The following is a 24387-nucleotide window of genomic DNA, read 5'->3' on the forward strand; positions in this document are numbered from 1 at the left end:
GTGAATAGTGAACTGAAAGACCTGCATCCCGTAATTGTGTAATGTTGATAATAATCACTTGAGTGTAAGTTTAGGACAAGAAGAGCACTTTAATATCAGTCGCATGTCGACAACGCCCTCCCGTTAATGACAGCTGTGAGCGCCCTACTTTCTGACTCGAATAATGTCGAAAATATATTTTAGCCCGTTCAGAAACGGACGCCAAACTCGGCCCTTATTGATTTTGTTGGGCCTATAATTGTAAAGTCTTTGTTTGTGTCGACGCACTCCTCAAATCGATGCGCTGTGTCATCGATCGCTTTTTCCTTTGTTCGCTGCCTTTTTTGCAACGGAGTGTAGCCTATGTTGACTGTGTAAATAATGAGCAAGCCTCCAAAAATTAGCAGGCGGTTCTCAATCAGACACTAAATCGATTATTAGCATCGTTTTTGGTATATTAACATTGGACAGAACTTCACATATTACTTCGTATCAAAAAACAAAACATTTTACCATGAACAGCTATATGTGGTCAGTCAAAACACCTGCAACCGTACAGTGGTCAACGTGAACCTACTGTAAGACAAGACAAAGCAACGATTTCTTGTGGATTGGTCGAATATTTTCAAATCCGCTTCAACAGTCAAATTGAATTTGAAGTGCTAATTGCCCAACAAGCATGATGTATTAAACCAGTATTTAACTTACTAATTTCGTTTTCAGTCTTAATTGGATTTTATTAGCTTGATCAGTCATTATCACAGAAAACAACAGATAAACAATGTCAGTCACAGAAGAATTATCAAAAACACGCTAAATAACGGACTTGCAAGACCAATCAGTAAAAAGACCTTAGTTAAGTACAAATAAAAGTCCACAATGAAACAAAATTGTTATGGGCTGCGCAGTTGGCGATGTACTGTAATGACGCTTTGTCAGCCGCCAATCAAGGTATTGCAGAGTGAATCCAAGTGAAACAAAATAGCATTGTCAAAATAGATGCGAGGTCAACAACGACACAAAATACAAAACATTGCACGTCGCCCCGAGGATAAAAGACCAACGTTTTTCGTGACATTTCGAGGAAATATTGCCCGCAATTAAGCACGCTTGCCGGTCAAAGTCAGTTCATACGGTCATTATAGATTACGAGCAATAAACCCACAAACATACCGTCAGCAATGACATTAGAAGAGTTGATGGCAGCTTCTTAACTTGGTTGGAAGGCAAGTTGGGTCTTTTTGCGGGTAGGCGGTAGGCGCCATTCGGGACCATAAAAAAAGTCACAAAACACAACAGTAACGTCTCTTTTCTTTGTAAGGGTTGTTCCCTGTTCTATGAAACAGGTAATCATTTTCAGCATGTTCTTGGCAGTAGGCCACAAGTTCACGACATGCTGTGCTGGCGGGGATAAGTTCTTGACCTCCGTTTTCCGCGACCCCGTCGTGATTTGTACTTGCAGTTGCCTGGGTTTGGGTATGGTCGTTAGCCCGCTGGTATGCTTCCATCTTAAATCGTAATACGCCTGGAGAAAATGCAGGGTGCAGTCTAACGTTGACAATTTGACAACGAAATGCCGACTTCTTACTTTGTTAATAAAGCAACAACTGATTCTAAAGAAACCTAGCACACGAAATTTGATCCTTAATCAGCTCTCAACTTTCCAGCTTGTATTGTCAACTTTCTGCAAAAAACTGCACAGTAAGAAATCAGTTTCACTATCGCGCTAATGCTGCACAATGCTTTGTAGCATTCGCAGCCAAGTGCTAGCAGCTAGCAGTTAAATTTTACCTAACATACGAAAACTTAAACAAGTCAACGTTGTAATCTAAACAAAATAATTGATTCAGCTGACTAAAGGTTTAGAATGCTTTCGGAAACCTAAACCAAAGATTGTTTTATTAGCTACACGCGCTTAAGCATAAGCGTTTCAACGAGCATACACGAACAACAAAACTCCTAACTATACGACGAAATCAGACAAGTGATCTTGTGTTATACGCCTACAGCGCAAGCACCACAGAACCATAAGAAAAAGGCGATTATCTGATAAGTAAAAAAGAGTGTAGCTTTGAGATGCGGCATGAGAATGGTCTTGATTTAAGTGGCCGTGAGGGTTGGCACGTTTTTGCTCTAGTCCTTGCGGCTTGCGCATTTCGTTGGTGCAAGGCGAAATTTAAAAAATTTTTACCAATCAGCCACATGCCACGGTATTGCGTTATGTAAGAATTAAATATTTAAAGCCGTTTTACGCGTGATACGAATATTTTCATCTACCTACATCTAACATTGCACAGACAAATTCCTTTTTTTAACACATCACACAACGATTACGAGGCTGGCGGTTCCATGTTTTTATGAAAAAAATTTGTAATAAACAGCAAAATCGTCTGCAATTACTAAAAACCCGAGGTTTGAAAATATTCGAACTTGTGTTTACATAAACAGGGTACGTCATTCTTACAAGTTACGTAAAAAAGCGCAGCGAAAGCCGAGAAGTAGTAAATTTCTGGCCGTTGATTATTTTTTGTAATTTGTGTAATTTTTGATATGGTGGACTGCTGACAGTAAAAATTTTTATTCTTTTACTGCCATCGTAGTGTACGTTTATGCCTTCGAGGCCTTGCCACATTTTTTTGACTTATTTGTGGTAAATATCACCGCTATTGCTTATACGTTTGGGACCACGTGCGTCAGCAATTTTCGTCACCCACGTTTAACCCGAAAAGTAAAAAGAATGAATGAATTAACGTCTTCAGTAGGCTTGCGAAATCACACGAGCTGCTCCGCATGAAGCTAATAGAGGTTAATGAGGTTGATGTTATATGTTCAAAATAAATCGTTGGCTGGAAATCGTTGGAAATCGCTGAAAATCGTTGGTTGTTGGAAGCTACTATATGTTTCATATGTGTCATGGTCGGCTAAAAATTCTATAACGTGCATGTGACCAAAGATCACTAATGAGACGATGATAAAAAGATTTTCAATAATACAATTAATGGAAAACACAGCTATTGCGTATAAAGCTAAAGCAGGCATATCCATATGCAACCACGAGTAGGAAGGTATTCAAAACAATACAAGAATTTAGTCTGTTACACCATCGGCGAAGCTGAGACAGACTTTCAAAATTTTTTTTACAGTAACCTATATAAAATCTTTTTAAAACCATCTGTGAGATGAAGCATCATCATAAAAGTTTTCACAATTTTCAAAACATTTTCAACTTATTTTCACAGTCAAAACTGGAAGATGGTGCAAAACGAGGACGAAAATATTACTTTGAAAAGAAATTGTTTTGAAATCGTTCTTCTCTAAATTGAACTCAACATCGCATATCGTGGAATAAAAGATTTTTCTTATGGTTATGGGGTGGGGGAAAGAAAATATAACTAAGCAGTTTTCCAACATTCCATTTATTAGACCGCAATACACAAGTAACTCTCTGCCAACCGTTGGTAAACACCAGTGCTGCACTAAACCGATAATGACAAAACAACGGCAACCTTCAACGCATTAATTAATGCTCCGTTAACATCTGACTTGCACAAACTTTAGCATTACAAGCGATTTAGAAACTTTTTACCATAGTTAACCGTTATTAGATGCTATACAACACACAAAAACAAGGGCAGCTTGCACGTAAGGACACAAGCTAGACAAATTTCAACGACCGACCGTCGTCCATCCATCGTCGTCACGTCTTCGACGAGGCTCTTCACCTGCGGGCTTCCGAGGTGGCTCATCGCGCATACTACATGCGACAAAGACACATGTTTGTTATACTTAATACAAGCTTGCAGGATATTGTGAGCACAGAAAGTCCTTTACTAGTACGACCACTGCATTATAGACGTAGATACAATCAGGAACATTGAATAATCAAATTTGTCAATAGCATCCACATAATCTATAAATAATTAATTTGCAACTGCCTTACCGTGATGGACGCCACGGTTGATCTGATGGAGCAGGACGATCGCGATCTTTTGGCGGTCCACTTTCCCGATCTTCCGGAGGACCACGTGCTCTCCAGGATCCTTCTACCCTGTCCGGTGGTCCACTCCGCCAGCTGGATTTCTCCTGAGGTGCATCTCGTCGCCAAGGACCTCTTGCTGGTGGTGGAGGGCTTCTTCTTCCAGCCGGAGACCTTCTCCTTCCTGGAGGTGAACTGCGTCCCGGAGGTGAATCTCGTCGACCAGTTGGTGAGAATCTTCGTCCCGGTGGTGATCGACGCCTTCCAGGAGGAGAGCTACGTCTCGGTGACGGAGATCTTCGTCTCCACGAATCTTCTCTAAAATTTTGGAACATATTTGGGCATAAGTTGATAAAGCAACTAAGCAGGACAACAAAACCTGAAGACACACCTGTCTGATCTTGGAGGAGCGCCTCGTGGTTGTGGGCGATCAATATCTCTTGGTGGTCCACGATCACGTGGCGGTGACCCACGACGCCAGGCGCCACGAGATGGTGATCTGTCATTTAACAGTTAAAATTGTACACATCAAAACTACATTTTGAAGATATATATTATATATTGTATCATCACCCAATAGGCAATATTGTAGCAAATAGACTAAAACAGCATGTATCTTATGCAAAATTTTTCTGTAATGTTTTCATGAAAATGTGATCAATTAGCTGGTACAAGCTAAGGAATTTACTGATCCAATAAAATTCGTATTACAAAAATTGGGATCCCTCTTGGCACTTTAAATGACTAATTATTAAATTCCATATTTTGATAACAAAGTGAACTTATTCAATAGACCAGTATTCAGCAAAGGGTCAAATTACTACTTTTCCATTATACACATTGTACTGGAAAATAACAAGTTTTGAAATTTATGATTTTTTGTAAATCTCATTCAGTGCAGGAAATATTACTTGAGACTGTCGTTTTCCCTAATATTTTGTACTGTATAAAGATTAATGTAGAGTTATTTCTATTCTGAAACAAAAAGCTTGACTTTTAAGCCTGTATTTTCTCAAAACTATGATTGACTTTGAATTATGCCTCGCTATTACTTTGACTGACTGCTTCAGAGATATACAAGCAATTAAATATTTCATGATTAAGTCTGAAGAAATTTTCAGCTTGGTCAACTGTTAAAAAATGAAATTTTCGTTTTTCAATCATGCGACTTCTGCAACACGGCAAAGTTAAAAAAAATTTGCATCATTCCCCTAATCAAAACAAGATTACAACTTATCAGCTCTTACGGTTCTCTTGGTGCTTGACGACGCCAGCTATCACCAGATCTGTTGTCGCCTCTTCCCCAGTCTCTATCTCGATCCTTGTCATCGCTTCTCCATGGACTTTGATCGGTTCCGTCTTGTTCAACCGCAGCTATCTGTCTGGATGATACCCACGGCTTCGATGCAGCCCTGCGAAGATGAGGTCATCGTTATTCAAGGTTGGTAAGTGACAACTGTGTGTTGTAAGTAGTTTTTGAGGTCAAGATCAGTTGTCGTCGTTTGCTGAGGGAAGTTGTTTCAGCTTTGCAGAATAGATGCTGCTGATGTGCAGTAGTGTTTTCAATACACAGGTTTACATACAATAGGCAACATTTCAGCACCATTTTTATATCATACAACGCCTGAACACAGACTTAGTTAACAGTAACTGAATTATTTAAAATGCAGGGTGTGGTTGTTGAACCATGTCTAGTTCGTAACAAGTTACACCACATTGAAGGCACAGTTATTGAGAAAAAGTAACTACTCTGGAATACAGAGGCAACAGTGCTATAAATACAACATCATTTCAAAATCTGTTGCTTAAAATTCATCTGCAGAAAACGATATTGTTTTTTACACCTAGCTTTTTAAAAACAATTCCTTTAACAACCTTGTACCTCATCATCAATGATAATTATTTACCTTTCTGGCGGCCCAGGTCTTCGGGGTTGATCGCTCACAGCTGACTGCCGTTGCCTTTCAAGTTTTGCTTCTATTTCTTGTTCTCGCTCCCGCTGACGTTGCTCTTGCTCTTGAAGAGCACGCATTTTATCCTCATAAGCCTTCTTTTCCGCTTCCTGCTGCTCTTGCTTCAGCCGTTCTTCTTCTTCTCGCTCTGTAAACAGAAAACGTACCTAACAAAAACTTTTTAATTACCCAGTAATCTAAACAAAAAAAACCTAGCTCGGCATTGAAGTGCACAAAACGTTTTACTTTCCTTTAAACAAAAAAAAATAGTAAATAAATAAAAGCAAAGAATTATTTATCTTACTCTTCTTAAGCTCTTCGTCTTTCTTTCTCTGCATAGCTTCTTCCCTATCCTTGAGCCACTTTTGCCGACGTTCTTCCTTGCGTTGCTCCCGACGTTTAGCTAAACGGATTGCACGTTCCTCTGCTACTGCTTTCTCAAAGCCCGACAGTTTTTCCTGGAATGATACATAAAACTTTTAATTCAAGGATGCCTTCAATCTCATAAGATGCAAGCATTTAAAACATAATTATCGAGAAAAGTTCAACCTGGACTTGGTTACCAGTGAGATGCTTATGGTGAAAATGTTATCTAATTCATTTAAAACAATGTCGTTGTCCACACATTAGAAAACGTATCAAAGAAAATTACCTCATAAACAGCTCTTCGAGTCTGGCATAAATGGGCGAGAAAAGCATCTCGATGTTCAGACATTCTGCTCAAGCGATGCTTATAAGAGTAAGCTTGTTCTTGCTCCTTTTTTAAGTTCTCAAGCTATAAGTAATAAGTAAATAACAAAAGTGTTATGTGTACAGCATAGCATAATGCAGTAATAAGGCTAGAACATTGCTATTTACGCCTTTTCTATTTTTTAACCAATTTCTTTTTATAATTGTTTATTGCAGCAATACAAATTCATTGAGTGTTCTAATAGTGCAACATATAAGCTCATAAGTTCACTAGAAATTCTGTAAGCAGCAAGGAAATAGTTCTTGAAATAATTATGATCGAAAAAACTGTGGAGCAGGATTGAAAATATTACAAAACGATGTCCTTTTGCACATTAAGAGCAAATGAAATAAATGTAATGCCAGCAACATACCCTTGTATCTTCCATTTCTTCCCAGAGTTTTGCATCATCAACCATTTTCTGCTGGTACTGAGCTTGCAGTAAAGGTACTTCTTCCAAGCGCTTGGCACGTTCGAAATAATCAACCTAGTAATGGACAACACAGTGTGGGGAAAAATGTTGTTGAATGTGTCAACAAAGCTTCTGGTAAGTTTTATAGAAAAAACATCCTTGACATGAAACTTGTTCATCAGCCAAACTAGGACCAATATTAGGTAACATGATCCACTCTCCGTGATGAAATCATAGTGTGGTTTATCAGGTGCAAAAATCAAAACGATAATTGCGAGGTTGAAAAACAACAATACTATGAGTTTAATTTACCAACAACGTAACACCTAGATGCCATGACATATATGCAACATAGGCTGACTGGTCATTGGAATGTAAGAAAGTATTCAGTAGCTTACCGGCATAATGATATATATTGATAATTATTTATGTACCTTCTTCTCTTGAGACTTTAGTCTATCCTGCAATTCCTTTTTCTCGCGTTCCATCGTCTCCATCTGTCTCTTCATCAATTCATCAGCATTGATGTCTTCAAAGTTCTATAGAAATCATAACGCGGTTCTTGACAAATTAAATTAGTAACATTTAAAGAGATATTGCCTAACAATAATTGCCACAAAATGCAACAGGGTATTTACTATTAAACAATAATCTCACATGTTACATTACAATAATACCATTATCACAATGACTAACATCTATGTCAATGTCTTCCAATATCTTTTGACCGATTTCTGTTTTTCGAATCATTTCAATTCGATCTGTGACAGTTCGTCGCTTTTCCTCCCTCTCTTTGTCCTTCTTGCGCTGGGCTTCTCTCGCCTTTTGCTCCTTATCAAGTCTCTCCTGCTCCGCTTGTTTCACCGCCTCCTCCTGCTTCTGGACAGCCTGCTGCTCCTTGAGTTCCTGTAATGAACATCCTTCTTTATTTGATATTTGTTATAGAGAGTTACTGATAAGATGTTAAAGTTATGTATATATTTCATATTATTATGATTTTATTCAGATCAATTTAAAACAACATCTGAAATGTGAAGATCAAGTAAGATTTTAACAAAACACCTTCTCTAGATTGATGTGTTCCAGTCTTTCTTTTCTTTGTTCAATAATCAATTTTCTTTGTAGAACTCCCTGGTGGTCTTTTCGGGCAGTTTTGTGGTAATAGGTCAACAGAGAACTCTGTTGTTTGGCTAATTCATCCTGAAAAAAAATCTACATTTGAGAATTTGTTTTTGGGCATCAAAAGAAATATGAAAATTAATAGAGAAGAATATCACTTGCATTCCTTGCTAACAATGTTGCAACAGTTGCCAATATTTGAATTGAACAGTATATTACAGTAAACAATACATACCAGCATTTTGCCATTGTCTAGCATTTGATTTGCCAAATGTAAAGCTCTTGCCATCAAGTTGAAACGACCAGACACACGTTCACTTGGCAGTTTTTGCAAACGATTTGTCGCGAAAAACTCGTCTTCCACATAAAGTGGAGAAGCATTTAGATCAGTTCCAAAGCTCAAAGAACCTTGATTGTGATCAAATCTCACCTAGAAAACAAATTTATATGTAAATACGCTATTTCTCGAGTAAAAAACGAATATTTGAGATCCTGAATCTTACAGACACAAATCCACGATCAGACGCATGGTATTCACTTTTCTTTACTTTTGCAATTGTTTCCAAGGTGGCAACATCAAAATAAAATTGCTGCCAAGGATAGCAACTGCAGAAAGTAATAAGTAGGAAAAACATTTAAAATATACCTGCAATTGGCCATTGCGTGCAGCATCCACAATAGTTCTTTCCAAACGAAATGGTGTGGAAAATGGCACAAGTTTCAGCAGACGGTCAAACTTTATGGTTTGATACACCTCAGAAACCTGCATAAATGAATTAAACAATGTTTATTAGATTTATCAACGATGGATAACTATTTTGCTGCACTTTCTAACCTACATGACCGTGTATAACAGTGGTTCTTAACCCCTGGGTTGTGACCCAAGCATGGGCTGCGGAGAGTTCGAAAATGGGTTGTGACTGGGTCATGGTTACGACACTGAAAGTAGATACTTCTATATCTCTTCTATACGATACGCGAGAGGCCTCCAAAATAAGTATAATATACTCAAAATTCAAAGTGTGTAATAATGGGGCTGGCGCTGAGACCACATGCGCACCCGAAACTCTCTGAGGTGCATTCCACGAGGTCGTATCGCACATCAATATGAGATGCGTCCTCACCACTCTCCAACAAAGATTTCAACAATTGTGCGACGCCAAACAGTAACAAGGCGCACATTAAAATGAGAATATTAGATGCTGTGCTGCATTTCTTTTTGTTTTATATTTCTGATATTTGTTCTGTGTTTGCGTTGTGAGCAAAATAACAGGGTTTCTTAGTTTTAAGCGTGGAAGCTTCGAAGTTCATTTATTACTATTAGGTCACCACTTGGGTCGTCACCGCTCCCACAGATAAGATTTGGGTCGCGGCAAAAAAGACGAAGAACTACTGGTGTATACCATACCTGTTGTAACACCCTGGACACTACAATGCCTTGAAGATGGGGAATGTACTGAACCAATTCCGGTTCCCTAGTCTGCTCTTTAATCCACTGAAGAGTGCCAGACACACGCTCACTGAGCTGCAGAGGATGAAAGTCCACTTCAAGCCATTGATAAAGTTCACGCAACTGCCGTGGCACATACTGCAGCAGGTTGAACTTCAGCTGAAACAGAGCACACTTGAAAACAAGAAAAATAACACAAAAAACCTTTGAGGCCTGACTAAACTGAGATAACATCTACCCAATACAACAACAGTAAAAAATCATAAATAAGCATATTTCATTAATGTTCAATTCACTTACAAAATCTTCAATTAAACTGCTTCTAGTCGGAGGTTGATCTAAACCAAGTAGCTTTGACAGGTTGATGTGCTTTTCAATAAGTGCCCCTTCTCTATCTAATAACTTCCCAATGCCATGCTTTTGCTGGGTTATTGGAATTGCCAACGTTGCAACTAACATGAGTGATGCCATTCTGTTATGTGTAAAATCGAATTTAACAGAGAAAAATTGAAACATTGGCTGTCAATTACTTTATTGACATTTGGACAAAACTAAATGTGGCCAACTGTTTTATACAAGATCAGAAAATTTGCAAGTTTATTAACCTGGTCAAATCATCAACCGATGGATTCTTCTTCATGTCCTTAGTGAGACGAAACAGTTTGTGACGGGCACAGGCATGAAAAAGAATATTACCAGCCTTCCAAAACACCAACGAAAGCTTGCTGTTGAAATTTGCTAGAGTTTGTGGTTTAGGAGGTCGCTTAGATAGAGACATCAAGTAATGGATGTCCTCCACTGCTTTAAATGCTTCCTGTGATAAAAATGATAAGTAAAAACTTTTTACAGCAATAATGCGACCACCACGTCCAATACTGTTCGTAAGTTGCTTGGTAACGTAACCGCAGAACTAGTTTATGTTCATGCTTTCCTGAGGTTTAACTGATTTTAACATCTAGACTGGGTGAAAAAACTTCCAATAAAGTACCTGCCATAGCTCTATTTGTATGGCAGCATCCAGTTGAGCAATTCTTGTTTCCAAATGTAAAGCTTGGGTTTCAGGGTTGGTCAAATTGACAGAAAACTGTGTGCCATGTCTTTGTTCACTCAGCTTCACATGATTGCGGAGATTATCACAGAGTTTTCGAAACTCAGTACGCCGCTCGTAGTTCAAACAGAATTTGAATGCTAAAATGTATTACAAAAACTCAACTAAAATAGCAAAACAATTTAATAAAGCACTTCATGAAAAATGAACATGATGTATAAATTTAACAGACAAGCGGTTTTTAGCATTCGCTATAACCTTGCTGGGCAACAGTATGATATAGTTTTTCCACTCTGGAGTTATTGCGAAGCAAATCCAAACACTGCCGGTAGCTCTCCCATAAATACTTCACCCATGGGGTAAGAAGCAAACGGTCAGTTCTGTCTTGAGTGTCTTCCCCAGTAACAGCACGAAGCAATATCCTGGACAAAGAAGATGTTTCAGTTTGCACAATTTTGCACATACAAGCCTTAGTTCTATATCTGCATGTGATTACCCTTCAGGTGTATCAATCATATCAAGATCTTCAACCATTTTCAAAGCGGTTTCTGCTGATTTTTCCCTAGCTTCACGAGTTTTTTCCTCAGCGAGATCCAGATAATGGATGACTGCATCTTCCAACGATTTTGTGTTAACCTTCGAAAAAAAATGTTAGTGAAAAATGAAAATCAGAAAATAACTTGAATTGGCGTTTATCATAAACTGACAAAAGGAATCAGATGCACATGAAGTAGCATGCAATCTTGAGTATTGCCCTATACCTGCTGGCATATTATTTTATACTGGTAAAGGCCTTCTTTTGCAGCTTGACTTTTGCGAAGCTGCACACAAAGATCAAGATATTGTTGGATGATTGGTTCGTGGACCTTTTGCCATGTGCGGTGCTTTTTGCTGCGAAGTACATCGCTCAAGACGTCAAGAGCAGGCTTTAGTTTTCCAACATCAAGAAATTCTGAAAAATTAAAAAAGGACAATGAAGAATCCTTACTGGAAAGTGTGGCACAATAATTAAAGAACTGGTTGCTTGAATGCCAATTTATAAAAAATAAACTAAGAAATGGGGCTTCAGTGCAAACTAAAATTTTCATCTTTGCATGTATGAGTTCTTCTCGAAAATTGCCATACTTGCCTGTCAGACATAGTGTAAAGTGAGGCATAGGAATGTATTAGACTCATCATTGTGCACACAAAACCTTTACACAAATACACTGGCTTACAATAGACCCTTTCTGACTAACCGCTGCCATTTTTTGGGTGGCAAGATTTTGCCTATGCTAAGCAATGGAAACTGTCGACCCACTTAAACTGATTAATTATTTTTCAAATTACAAGCGATCTAGGCATTGGGTTGTATAGATTTCACTCAAGCAAATACTGTATATGCCAGCATATAAGCCCACTACCAGCTTTTAGGTCTAGAATATTGCTTTCAGCAGGCCTATACTTGCCATATAAGCCCTTGACTAGAATAGTTGCACCTTGAAGTCTTTGTCTGTGTTTTGTGTAACATATCGAACAAAGCCAGCACATAGGATTCAAAGCACTGCAAAATGAGAACTAAGCAACGTATTTACAGTATTTCTTCTTTATTGCATAAAGGAATTTATATGTTACTCAGCTGAGCGAAATCGTTAAAACTCTAGGCCTTTGCAATTAAAAAAAGAAACACAGTGGGTGGACAATTTCCAATTTATAATGAATATATAAACTAAGAATGCATGCATATGTGCATGTCACTATGCCATTGTGTGACCCATGTACGCATGATTTTGTCAAAATTTTTCCATTTATTGTTGATTATTTAGTTGTATTGTGAAAATTAAGCTGTTTTAATATACCTTAATTTGATACCCCAAGAGTCCAACCTGTTATTTTTAACATGCTTTTATAACTTAAACTTGCACTGTCCTTGTTTTATACTTCATTCGTTGCTGTTTTTGTTTTATGTGTGAATATGTTGTGTTTCATATGTGACTGTTAAGTGCCTTAGAGCAATTCTTCTGATCGGATAGGGCGCTACAAAAAAGTTAGTGTTTTATTATCATAATCAAACAATTTGCGTTGCCATGGAGGAATAGGTTAAAGAATATAGTTTCTTGTTAAACTTATAACGAAAAATCAACAAATAATTAATCGCACTCAACAGTAGGCTTCGAACAACTTAAAAACAAATTGCGTTGATTGGCTTTTGTATCAAAGTTTAAATGCAAAAAACAATATATACTTGAAGTAAGGAAAAAAGGACCCTAACTTCTGACAATAAAAAAGTCAAACTATTAAGTAATTTTTAGATAACTGTGATATAACCATTTTCTAATAACTGAAACTTAAAGACTATAATGTCTAAATCATAGGGTCGGGTAGCCAGTGAACGAAAGAAAAACTGCAAAAAATCGCAACTTTTTTTGCTGTGTACTAAGTTTTTCCTCGAGTGGAGCCAGTCGACGAAATTTCTGCCAGTGTTAGAAAACAAAATTTTTCAGTTTCACACTTACTCATGCCGAGTTTACTGTCTTTTGATTGGTGGATTTTTCAAACATAGCAATCAGATGTTTTCAATATCATTTTTTTTGGATGATTTTTATTACCCTAGTAAATTCGGCTTTCTTCTACAAAAATTTTTTTCAAACAGCACCCAAGATCCAGGCAGAGAAAAATAGTTAAAAAAGAAACCTACAAAAAAGATAGCTCAGCAAAAATTTTGAAGAAAAGAGTAGCCTAAGAATCAATACGCAAGTATGTGAAAAAAGGTTCTGTCTAACTAGTTTCTTTCGTGAGGTATTAGACAATCAGGTTTTTCCGAGGTGGGTGAGTTTGACGTGATGGAATTTGTAGACTGGCTACCCGAACCTAGCAGAAAGCGTATTGAAAAATGGGTCTAGGGTCAATCGGCGCTATTGCGGCTACGGTGCTTTTGCGGCGGGTAAAGTTTTCTCCAAAATTACTGAAAAAATGTACAACGAGAAAATTTTTTTTAATTAACCTCATCTAATCTTCTTTAAAAACAACTCTAGCAAATTTCAGGGATCTACTTCAAGTAAAACGTTTGTTATTAGTTATTACCCTTAGAACGTGGCTATCTCAAACAAAGACCAGAACGATATGAAAAACAGCAAAACATTTTTTTCACTCTGTAAACTAAACTGCTGTTTCTCCAGCAAACTTTGTTTTTTTTTATTCTTTTTTTCGCACACAAGTAACTGTATTTTTCTTCTGTGAATGTACAAAATTTTAGATTTCTATGTGTATTTTTTCAATGTTTTCTTTTTATTTTTGTGTGTGGTATCACAATTACAAAGCAACCCCAAAAATGTGGACAGCAAAACGTGGTCATTCTCGTTTATCAAGTGCGTTGTTTGCACACGATTATTTGATTTCTTTGGTCTATTTGATCAATATGGAGTTCTGCTATTAAAGACAGTGAAATGCCCATTCGAAGGGCTTCAGTGGCTTTTAATACTCAAAGCGTAATGACTTACTTTTTATTTTGCATTACACTGTAAAAATACAATAATCGTTACAGTTAAGTCACTCCTATAGGATATGCGAGGAAAGCTAAAAACGTTTAAAAACTTGGCCTGTCTATTGTATAAATGCAAGTAAAAACAAATCGTAGTGGTTGCGAATTGTTTTACACAACCAAGTTACTTGAATATTATTCTCCCTTATTATTACAATATTTATACATACACATCCCTTATTACTCAATTATTTGCAAATCAATGAATGAAAACATTTTATTTTACAATTGCTCTTAACTCCAGTGTTCTTCTTCAGTCTTGCACACAACAAACTGCAATACTGTAAAAGGCTAAATTCCTCATAAAAATACGTACGCAAAAGCAGGGACATGCGGACGCATTTACGGGGATGTGTGGCCACATTTGAAAGAAGTGTTCGAAATAACCCGGAAAAAGTAGTGTTGGAAAAAATCGTTTTGCTCCGTTTTTGCATCAGTTGAAATTAATATAAAATTATAGTAAAAAAGCAATATAAATTCCGTACAATATGGTGAAAAAAAAATTTCTCTAGCCCAGGCAAACGTATTTAACATGAGCTTTAAATGAGCTTTTCTTGCATGAGCTTTCTAGGGTCTATCGGCGGTATTGCGGCCACATTTTTTCTTTGCGATTTAAATCTCATGTTAAATACGTTTGCCTGGGGCTAGCGAAAAAATTTTTTCACCATATTGTGCAGAATTTAATCTACTTTTTTACTATAATTTTATATTATTTTCTGTTGATGCAAAAACGGAGCAAAACGATTTCTTCCAAGACTACTTTTTCCGGGTAACTGCGGACACTCCTTGCAAATGCGGCCACACATCTCCATAAATGCGTCCGCATTTCCCTGCTTTTGCGGACGTATTTTTATGAAGAATTTAGCCTTTTACAGTATTGCCGTTTGTTGTGTGCAAGACTGAAGAAGAACATTGGAGTTACAAGCAATGCAAAATAAATTGTTTTTATTCATTGATTCATCGAATAACTGCATAATAAATATATGTATGTATAAATATTGTAAGAATAAGGGAGAAGAATATTCAGGTAACTTGGTTGGTGTAAAACGATGCGTAACCACTACGATTCGTTTTTACTTTTGCGTTTGTATAATGGACGGGCCAAGTTTTAAACGTTTTTAGTATACCTCACATATCCTATAAGCGTAACTTAACCGTAACGATTATCGTATGTTTACAGTGTAATGCAAAATAAAAAGCGAGTCATTACGCTTAGCCTGCATCGAGTACAAGAAAAATTCTAAAGGAATAAGGCGGCAAGCTTATACTCGTGTAGCCTACATGTTAAAACTTTATGGTACAACATGTTTTTTGATAATGTATTTGTTTATTTCATGCGAAAAGAAACAATTCAAGAAAATACCACTTGAGAGTCGATGCTAATGAAAAAAGAACCGAAAAATTTTATCAGCACCATTTTCACACAAACATATCACAATACCACTGCACGTTTTCAATTTCATTAACCTCGATATTGAGGTTGGTGCATTTGGTATGGTCCCAGAAATCACAAGCTACCCATGACGGTTCAACCGGACCTCTTTTCCACTTTAGCAAATAGCTGAAAGAGCTGCATTTAGCATAACTTGATCGTAAGAGTTCTATGATTTCTTACTTGGTAACTCCATATTGCGCAAGTAGACCAAAGTAAGCAAATAATCACGTGCAAACAAAGCATTTGATAAACTAGAATGACCACGTTATGCTGTCCGCATTTAGGGGGTTGTTTTGTAATTGTGATGAAACACAGAAAAATAAAAAAAAAACATTGAAAAAAGAGACATAGACATCTCAAATTTTGTACATACACAGAAGAAGGATACAGCTACTCGTGTGCGAAAAAAGAATGAAAAAAGAGCAACATTTGATGGAGAAACAGCAGTTTAGTTTGCAGAGTGAAAAAAAATTTTTGGCTGTTTTTCATATCGTTCTGGTCTCTGTTTGAGGTAGTCACGTTCTAAGGGTAATAACAAACGTTTTACTTGGAGTAACTTCCTGAAATTTGCTGGAGTTGTTTGTTAGGAATATTAGATGAGGCTAATTTAAAAAAAATTATTTTTCGTTGTAAAATTTTTCGGTAATTTCAGAAAAAAATTTACCGGCCACAAAAGCGCCGTGGCCGCAATAGGGCCGATTGACCCTAGTGCACAACCAAATGACGTCACAACTTTGGTAGCAGGGGTTTAGTATACAAATGCATCACACAATAGTGCACTTTTGCACTAGACCCGAAAAAATAATACTTACGAATTTATTTAAGATTGGTAACCAAATTTGTTTCAAGTTAGGGCAGTTGACAGTATAAACTACATTAATTACCACAATTAAATCAATTAATACAATAAATATTTGCTTATTGGGGTCTAGTGAAAAAGTGCACAACCACAGGATACATTGGTACTGTACCTACTCCAGACTCAAATTATGACGTCGTTTGGTCGTGAACTTTTGCACTGGACCTGTTTGTTGTATTAGAAGTGATAGCTTAGCTTTGGCTATCCTACATAGGCCTATATAACCGTTATTGTAGAAAACAGTAGCAACTAATCCACTTACCATGAGCCTTTCGCAGTGCGTTTTCCGGACGTTGGAAATATTCTGGCATTTCTAAGAACCAAAACGTCACCAACGTACTCTAAAACTGTGCTCTTAACTAAGTAATGAAAAATCCCTAATGCCACAACGTCTTGAAGCCTAAAAAGACAATTAACAAACTTTACAGCTTGGTAGCCTATATTACAATCTTTACCATCAATGAAGCCCATTTTAGTCGGAACGAAGTTAATTGACGCACGTACATTACATGAGAGACTTCAACCACATGGCAAATGACGTTTTAAAGAAATGTACGGGTGCCGATTGCGATGTTTTCAAATATCTGAAAAGGAGGCGAAGAAGATAATGAATATAATATCCACATTTTGTATTTCACAAAAAATAAAGACTATAAAATAAATAAAGACAAAACTAAACACTGAAAAATTTTACAGTGTCGGTGTTTACTTATAAATTAAAACAAACAATAATAGTTAGGGGGTATTTATTTAAATATAAGAATTATTTTGTCTGAGAGAAACGTTTTGAGAAAAATATCATTTCACCTTGAAAACATCCCAATTATGTCATACAAGCATAATGAGCATGATTTATGGTATTAACATTTTATTTATTGAAATTTAAGTTTTTTGAATACCAAAAGTTTAGAACTTTCCAATTTCCTTTACTGAGTTTACCAGACAAGGCAAAATAAAAAAAAGTGTTTGATCTAAGGGATTTTTGATGTTTGTTACTGCAAAACGGTGTATTTTTTCATAAAAATATGATAATAAAGAAAATGAATTTTCAAATCAAATATCCATAAATACACTCTATTCAAATGTTTTCTCTTGCGTGTGGCATCGGCGTTACAGAGTGACGCTGGCTGATTTCCGGTTGCTGTTAAGTCACAAACAAGTAAGCCTAAGCTTCCTTGAATTCGACGCATATGTTGTAGTTGGAAACGTGTAGCTCATTTTAAAAACCAGAATGAAGCCTAACATGGTTGAAGTTTTGTTGAGCTGACACGTTGAAAGCGTTGAAATTGTTGAATTGTGGAGTTGGAATAAACCAAGAACGCAAAGCTAAAGCGTGTTTAGTTATAATTAGTTTTTCCAGGCAGTAAAATGCAGCACGTTATAAACATTAATATTCAAACAAAAGTGTTCAAATTTTTTACAACCGTTAAACCAGTCAGCGTAATTGCAAACAAACACTCTAAGTTTATTCATATGCATGATTTACTATCCGGGTGGGAGACTGAAAGTTTCAAGTGTAGCCTACGTTTGCACATTGTCTTTGTTTAATGAGTCGCGTCCGAAGCTAAAAACGTAATGATTTCCTGGTTTGAGGCCATAATTAATTGGCCATATAGATATAAGTAGAAATGCTAGCGTAGTCATTTGCGTGTTGGGGGTGCAGTTAATAGTTCTGATACGCATAGGTCTCGCTTTTGGAAGAGCGCAAACCATACATATTCAACTTTTAGTAGTTTTACTACTTTTGTGCTTTACCAAATCACTTTCAATTACGATAACCTAAAAAGCTAAGTTTGACAAATCTATTCTTCTTTTATGCTCACAGCTGGAACTTATCTTAATAATAAAACAGCGACGTTGAAATTTATTTTTGGTGAAAAAGTAGCAAACAGAAGTTATAGGCTACACAGCTTGCAGAGAGCCTTTGGTGAACTAAAATGGAGGTGACCAATAGTATGAGTTTGGGAGAACCGCATCGACACGACAAAATTCAAGACGACTGGAATAATCGGGAATATATCGAACTTATTGTTGGAAGTATGCGGAAGATTTCGTCTTTTCTGAACGAATTTGACTCATCTTGTCGTTACCGGCTTGCAAGGCTGAATGAAAAACTAGAATCTCTCGAAAGAAAATTGGAATACATTGAAGCTCGAGTAGATGCTGGAATTAAGCCTTCCTCCTAAACTTTATTTTGTCCAAAGTTTTCGCCAAATTACTCTAAGGCTGTTCATGAATATCAATTGTCTAGTTTACAGTAAAACTGGCCTTTAAATCAGCATAAAATATTCTTATATTATGTATATAAGGGCTATATAATAGTAGTCTATATAAGTTAATGGTTCTGAAAGTATATTTCCTAAATTTTTAAAAACATTTTGCAGCTGTTGCTTGTAAATTGAAATTCTATACACATTCATATACTCCCGTCTATTATCTGGGTTTTATTTGGGTATTGCTGTTTTGTTTGTTTTGAAAACGAAATATATTTTAACTCAAACACCTTACTTTTTTAACTAAGCAATATCCCTGAGGCTGCAGCCCAGCTTCTTAAGCCAGAAATTTTCAATGGCATGAGTGAATTTTGATTTGTGTATGTTATTATAAACAGCCGACATACATTAGACTCTATCTCTGTCGTCGTATTTCAGGTACACCACGAACATCAGTGAAACCTTTCCTGTCATAAACTTTCACACCCCCAATACAAATACGCTGTAAGAACGCCTTGAACATCTTCATGTTCTTATTGCGCAATAAAAAAGCAAAAGTAATTTCTAACTAGTTAAATATGTTGGGTATTTACAAAGCTTTTCATTAATCTTTTTCTCGTTCAAAGTAATTTTTTGTTCTAAAAATTTGGACAGTTCCGTGAAACGAAAGGGCCCCGAAAGCCTTCGATAAGGTAACAACTGCTATTGCAGACCTTGACTTTGGATTGCCAAAACAACGTAGTGACGCACTTACGCAAACAGTTGTTGGTGATAATGAGGAAGTTTTGTGTGCAATTGCAAAAAGAAACTAATCCTTGTCGCCTTGTGTGACGTCACATCGTAGGTACCAAATAAATGGCATCATGCAGGAAATACAGTCATTGAGCATCGGGCAATTCTTTGCCGTCGACGATACGATATAAATGCGGTGATTTCAAGCTCGAAACGTCTGAAGCCCAAATTGCAGATTAACAAGAAAATCAGCTAGTTTGATTTTGTCTATATTAATATTAGTAGCTTTCCACCTACAGTCAGTGAGTTAGTTAATCAGTGTGACTTTTATCTGAAAGTATCAAGGACTACAGCGTATTTCAGCGATAGACACGTTTGCATTGACAAATTCTATGTTATGCTCAATTAACCACAGTTGTCAATCAGGACTTCAGAGTAGTGCGTAAAATAGATGTAAATACAGTAGACAAAAGATTGACTTTACTCCAGTGAACAAAACTTAGTCTTAAACACTATAAACAGCTTTTGACACGTTCTATTGAATTTTCAAGCCGTAATATCAAGGGAAGCTAATAGTCCGCTGTGCACTTTTTTCAATAGCTAAAAAGCTTTAACTTTTCCTGTCACAATACCAAATCATTAACGATTTGACTTGTCTCATTTCGTTTTAATGGACCAACTCCGGCATCGCTTTTCCAAAATGTGCATTGTTGTCACGCAGCAGTCTTCAATTTTATGGACAGACCTCAGGTGGAGAAGCTTCATAATTTTAGTTGCTATACCAGTTTGTGCAGATGACAAACAAGCTTTCTGAGACGAAACAAAAAAAATACAACATTGGCATGCTTTATTATATCGAGATAAAACCTGGTAGTCTTGTGTTGTGCTCAGCAGCGTTTGATGTATGACAGGCTTAATTAGTTAATTCCCAGCTAGTAAAAAGCTTGCCTTCTATAAATGTCCTTTTTTGCTGACGGTTAATTTCCATTTGGCAGTTTGGAAAGGAATTCTCAGAGTCAAAGTCAGTACATTGATAAAGAGTTGTTTTCTTATAGGTCAAGGCTTAACTTAATATGACGTGACGAATTTCATCAATAATTGTATGAATGATTCTCATTCTCGTCTCATTCAGTGATGAATGATTTTGCTTTAAATTAAACGGTAGATAAATAAACGACGTGCTGAATCAAACACAAATCCAATTATTACGCACTTCTTTTTGTATTAGCATGGACACAAATATTGCAACAAACTGGAACTGAATACTTTGTTTTATAAAAACTAAGAATACAATGCTGTGCTGCCCCCACGCCATCAATGCCACTGCCGTGATTTGCACAAGACGTTTACGAATAGAACCAACATAACCAACAGGCAACATTGGATAAAAGTTGAAAATAGTAGAGACACAGTGCATGAGGTTAGGTTGAGATAATCGCGTGAAAATAACAAAGTTTTATCCCACTGTGAAGGATAATACTCAATGTCTGTCTTGAAAAATGCAAGCGCTGGTTTCAACAAAACAGCAGTCTTACGTATATACCGACCAAAATTAGAAAGATTTTGAAAACTGAATAATTGATGACTTTAACGTGACATGCAAGGACGTTACGAGGTGTGTCGATCAGTTACAGCGCAAATGCGAGCACTGCGTTTTAGGCAAACTTCATTTTCAGATAAAGGAATACTTAATCATTAGTCTGTAGTGTGTGCACATTAAGGTTTTGCAAAAAATTATTTTGTCAGGCATAGCATAGCAGATACTTCAATATAGACGACCTTTTTAGTCAGATATTTTTTATGAGTTATAACGGCAAAGTATAGTCTACATCGGTAGACGTCAAAATTAATGTATTTCTGTTATTTAAACAAGCACTGTACTCTGGGAATTCGTGTTTTTCAGTATTTACATAATCGTCGCATGGATTGGAATTTGTAATGTGTGTTCATCATTCACTGTATTGCATAATATCAGCTGTATAATGGAGTTGCACTTCTGATTGTATTTTTCTGCTACAGAATTGATATATAGTTTTGCCAAGAGATGTATTGTATTAGGTTATGATCCTATTTCTTTACAGTGGTATTTAAGAAAACTAGAAGTGCAGGTTATAACCTTTATACCATGTCATTTTGATAAGGTTAAATCTGTTAACCGCAGAGTACAACCACCGCAGTGAGCAGTAATTTGGGAAATCATTGTTGATTGAGCTAAGTTTGGCCTACACCTAATCTAGGTGCCTTTTAGAAAGTCATTATATTCGACTCGCTGAAATATGGTTATTGATTATACTGCACATACATGTTGGTGTTGTAGACGACGTCCGGTTTTATCATGGGGAAAAATAGAAAGGTTGATGCATAATACAGTAATGCAGACGAATCCTGTTAAGCCTTGTGGGATTTATGAAGGAACAATTCCAATATCTCGCAAAAAATCCGCTACGTAACGGCTCTCTAAGGAATACCTGCTTCGCTGTCTTAAAAGGCTGTTCTGATAAAACGTTAACAACTATTTTGGTCATTTGTTAATGGATGTTGCAAGCGTTGAGCAATAAAGAAATAAACGCAAAAGGCTAAATATAGGATGGTATGATGTAGTCTTTCATTCCGTATTTATTTGTTTTACATGCCAGTAGGCTGTCCCTGAAATTTTTGTTTTAGTGTCCAAATAATTTTGTTGATCTTATTTTGACCTACTGATTGTCTGTGAGCACGCAAGGAACGTTTTTTCACATATAGTTAAAGTTGCTGTTCATCATTTGGACAAAGGTAAGAAAATCAGGTTTGTTATAACGACGTTATCAAATTTGACGGGAATGAATTTGGGGTTTTGTTAATAAGGCAAAAAGCACTTATGGCTTCTACGGTTAATTGCTCATAATTAAGCGCTTAATTACTACAACATTGATTAGTTTAATTCTTATAACTGTTGGCTAAAATAATTAATAGGTTATAAATATCTTTTTTCAAACCTTATAGTTTAAAAGTGACGCGTTGTGAACACATGTGAGATATACTCTTTGTGCAGAAGTTGGACTATTACCATGGCAACAGACCGCAACATCAAGGAACTGGAAAAACAGATAAAAGAACTTCGTCAGGAAGAGGGCAGAACGAACAGAATGAAAGTGTCCGAGTCATGCCGAGAACTGGTTGAGCATTGCGAGTCCAAAATAACAAAGGATTATTTTCTGCATAAATCTGACCGAGCTAATCCGTTCAAAGAAAGTAAAGCGCCTTGCGCAATGCTCTAATAGTTTTAAAGAGTAACCGTCATATATAGTATGGTTTTTGTGAGTTATTGTTTATTTAAACGGTTATCTCATTTTATTAAACATTTCTAAAATCTAGATTCATGTTTTACAGCCTGCTTAATCTATACTCTATAGCCTCAATTTATCTTCATGTTTGTGTAAAAAAGCCTTTGCTACTGTGGCATTTGGTATCACGTTTTTATCTCAGTTTCTCAATCTTAAAAGACTTAAAAAATTGTTTTGAAAAGATGTGTGATAATACAACGTTTCCTTTATGATCCTGTTCGTTTAACTTGTGAATATATAGATTCACACCAACGTTTTCCAAAAATATAGGGTAATGTTTAATAAATAAGTAAAAAGTAATATTTTTAAAGTGTTGTTGTACTATAAATATACGGTCTATATATGTATTCTATAGGCCATAGTTGTTGTTTTACAAAGAAAAACAATTTCGCGGTAATGTCATATTAGATAAAATTCAGGGCTGTTGCGTTTCCAACAGTCAAGCGCATATAATGCTTGGATGCGTGTAGTCATGAGGTGGCGCTGGTGTTGATGTTGTAGTTACCCCGCCAGCTTTCTTTTCTTGATTAACTATAAAGCGTTGTTGCTGCATTGTCTGCTTGATTAGTTTTCTTCTTTTAATATTTACTGTAAACGTGTGCAGCAAGGCGTCTTGACACTTGGACTCATTTGGTTCACATTCGACCGTCATCTTACTGATGTATTTCTTGTAATACAAGTTTGGGTTTGTTTCTTATTACTGTGTCTACGTACGGTTCTTGCGCTGACAGAAAATAAACCGCGCAGCCTTTAGGTCAGAAATAGTTAAGGACAATTACTGCTTTCGAAGTCGAAAACGCATATTCAAAGATCGCCGGTATGGCTGTTTAAATCGGTGTCGAAATTGTAAGAAAGAAAGTTTTTGGCTAGAGTTTAAGCAAACCTCACTTTTAAACATAATAGAATGTAACCAAACAAACACTTAAATTTAACGAAGTTGTTGTAATCAAATCATTACATTTCTGATATATACCACAAACGCAAAGTCTACTCAGCTTTGCAATATATAATAATCGAATTTTCTTAACATCAATTCACATATACGTTGGCCACACCACTTTGAGTGTACGAGGCGATTGGGAAGTGGTTACATTGCAAAGTGTGTATTAAACAGTGAGCTGTAGCGTTTAATATGTGTTTATTTATAAAAAAACGTCTTTCATGACTATGGCTTTTTTGTACAGAAGATGTGTAACGTTTTTGTTGTCCTCACTCTTAGAATTACAGGCACATCTTTTATCTAAAAGCAGTTAAGTCAAGTTTCTGTTCACACAGCTCATTTCAGAAGCTCCAATACCAAACTGTCAGTCCAATTAACTACTTGTCGGACACACGTCGATAAAAAGACACATGTGCTTAATTAACCACGGAAACGCGCAATCGGCCGCAAGGGAGAAACGTAACAGATATGAGCAAAAACAAGTGTAACAGATGTATAAGTTACTGATTAATTATTTCCCACGAAATTACGGCTTCAGGTGGTAAATAGCAATTGAAGTGTAAATCTAAGATAACTCCGAGGTTTTTTCCCAGGTTATAGGTGTCTACCGAAATACAATAAAAGAATTAAGATAACACATGTTTTTCAAAAGATCTGGAAAATAATATTGTTTTTCCACAAGCCGTTGGCAACTTTCGC

At 36.5% G+C, this 24387-nt stretch overlaps 1 protein-coding gene and 1 long non-coding RNA gene across 2 annotated transcripts; one reads left to right on the forward strand and one right to left on the reverse strand.

Annotated features, from left to right (window-relative positions):
• Window positions 1-690: 690 nt before the first annotated feature.
• LOC143459240 (eukaryotic translation initiation factor 3 subunit A-like) lies at window positions 691-16905 on the reverse strand. The gene is made up of 21 exons (XM_076956291.1): window positions 16743-16905; window positions 11428-11618; window positions 11163-11302; window positions 10925-11088; window positions 10607-10806; window positions 10224-10432; window positions 9919-10090; window positions 9577-9777; window positions 8815-8931; window positions 8404-8598; window positions 8112-8249; window positions 7746-7955; window positions 7484-7588; window positions 7011-7124; window positions 6560-6682; window positions 6212-6365; window positions 5863-6055; window positions 5203-5367; window positions 4347-4454; window positions 3920-4273; window positions 691-3733 (listed from the first exon to the last, which is right to left on the reverse strand). The coding sequence occupies exons 1-21, from the start codon at window positions 16789-16791 to the stop codon at window positions 3646-3648; spliced, it is 3390 nt and encodes a 1129-aa protein (XP_076812406.1). The 5' UTR covers window positions 16792-16905; the 3' UTR covers window positions 691-3645.
• Window positions 16906-18666: 1761 nt separating this feature from the next.
• On the forward strand, window positions 18667-23445 carry LOC143460733 (uncharacterized). The gene is made up of 2 exons (XR_013117949.1): window positions 18667-22197; window positions 22457-23445. It is a non-coding gene; the product is annotated as an uncharacterized LOC143460733 (long non-coding RNA).
• The last annotated feature ends 942 nt before the right edge of the window (window positions 23446-24387 follow it).

The sequence above is a fragment of the Clavelina lepadiformis genome, chromosome 5, assembly GCF_947623445.1.
Source record: "Clavelina lepadiformis chromosome 5, kaClaLepa1.1, whole genome shotgun sequence".
Classification (NCBI taxonomy): Eukaryota; Metazoa; Chordata; class Ascidiacea; order Aplousobranchia; family Clavelinidae; genus Clavelina; species Clavelina lepadiformis.

Bases quoted from the DNA above. Each gene is read 5' to 3' on its own strand.
- LOC143459240 (XM_076956291.1), bottom strand. From the start codon at position 16,791: ATGCCAGAATATTTCCAACGTCCGGAAAACGCACTGCGAAAGGCTCAT. The intron at 10,091-10,223 runs GTTAATAAACTT...TACACATAACAG, and splicing joins TCGGTTGATGATTTGACCAG to AATGGCATCACTCATGTTAG. The intron at 5,368-5,862 runs GTAAATAATTAT...TCATCTTCGCAG, and splicing joins AGACCTGGGCCGCCAGAAAG to GGCTGCATCGAAGCCGTGGG.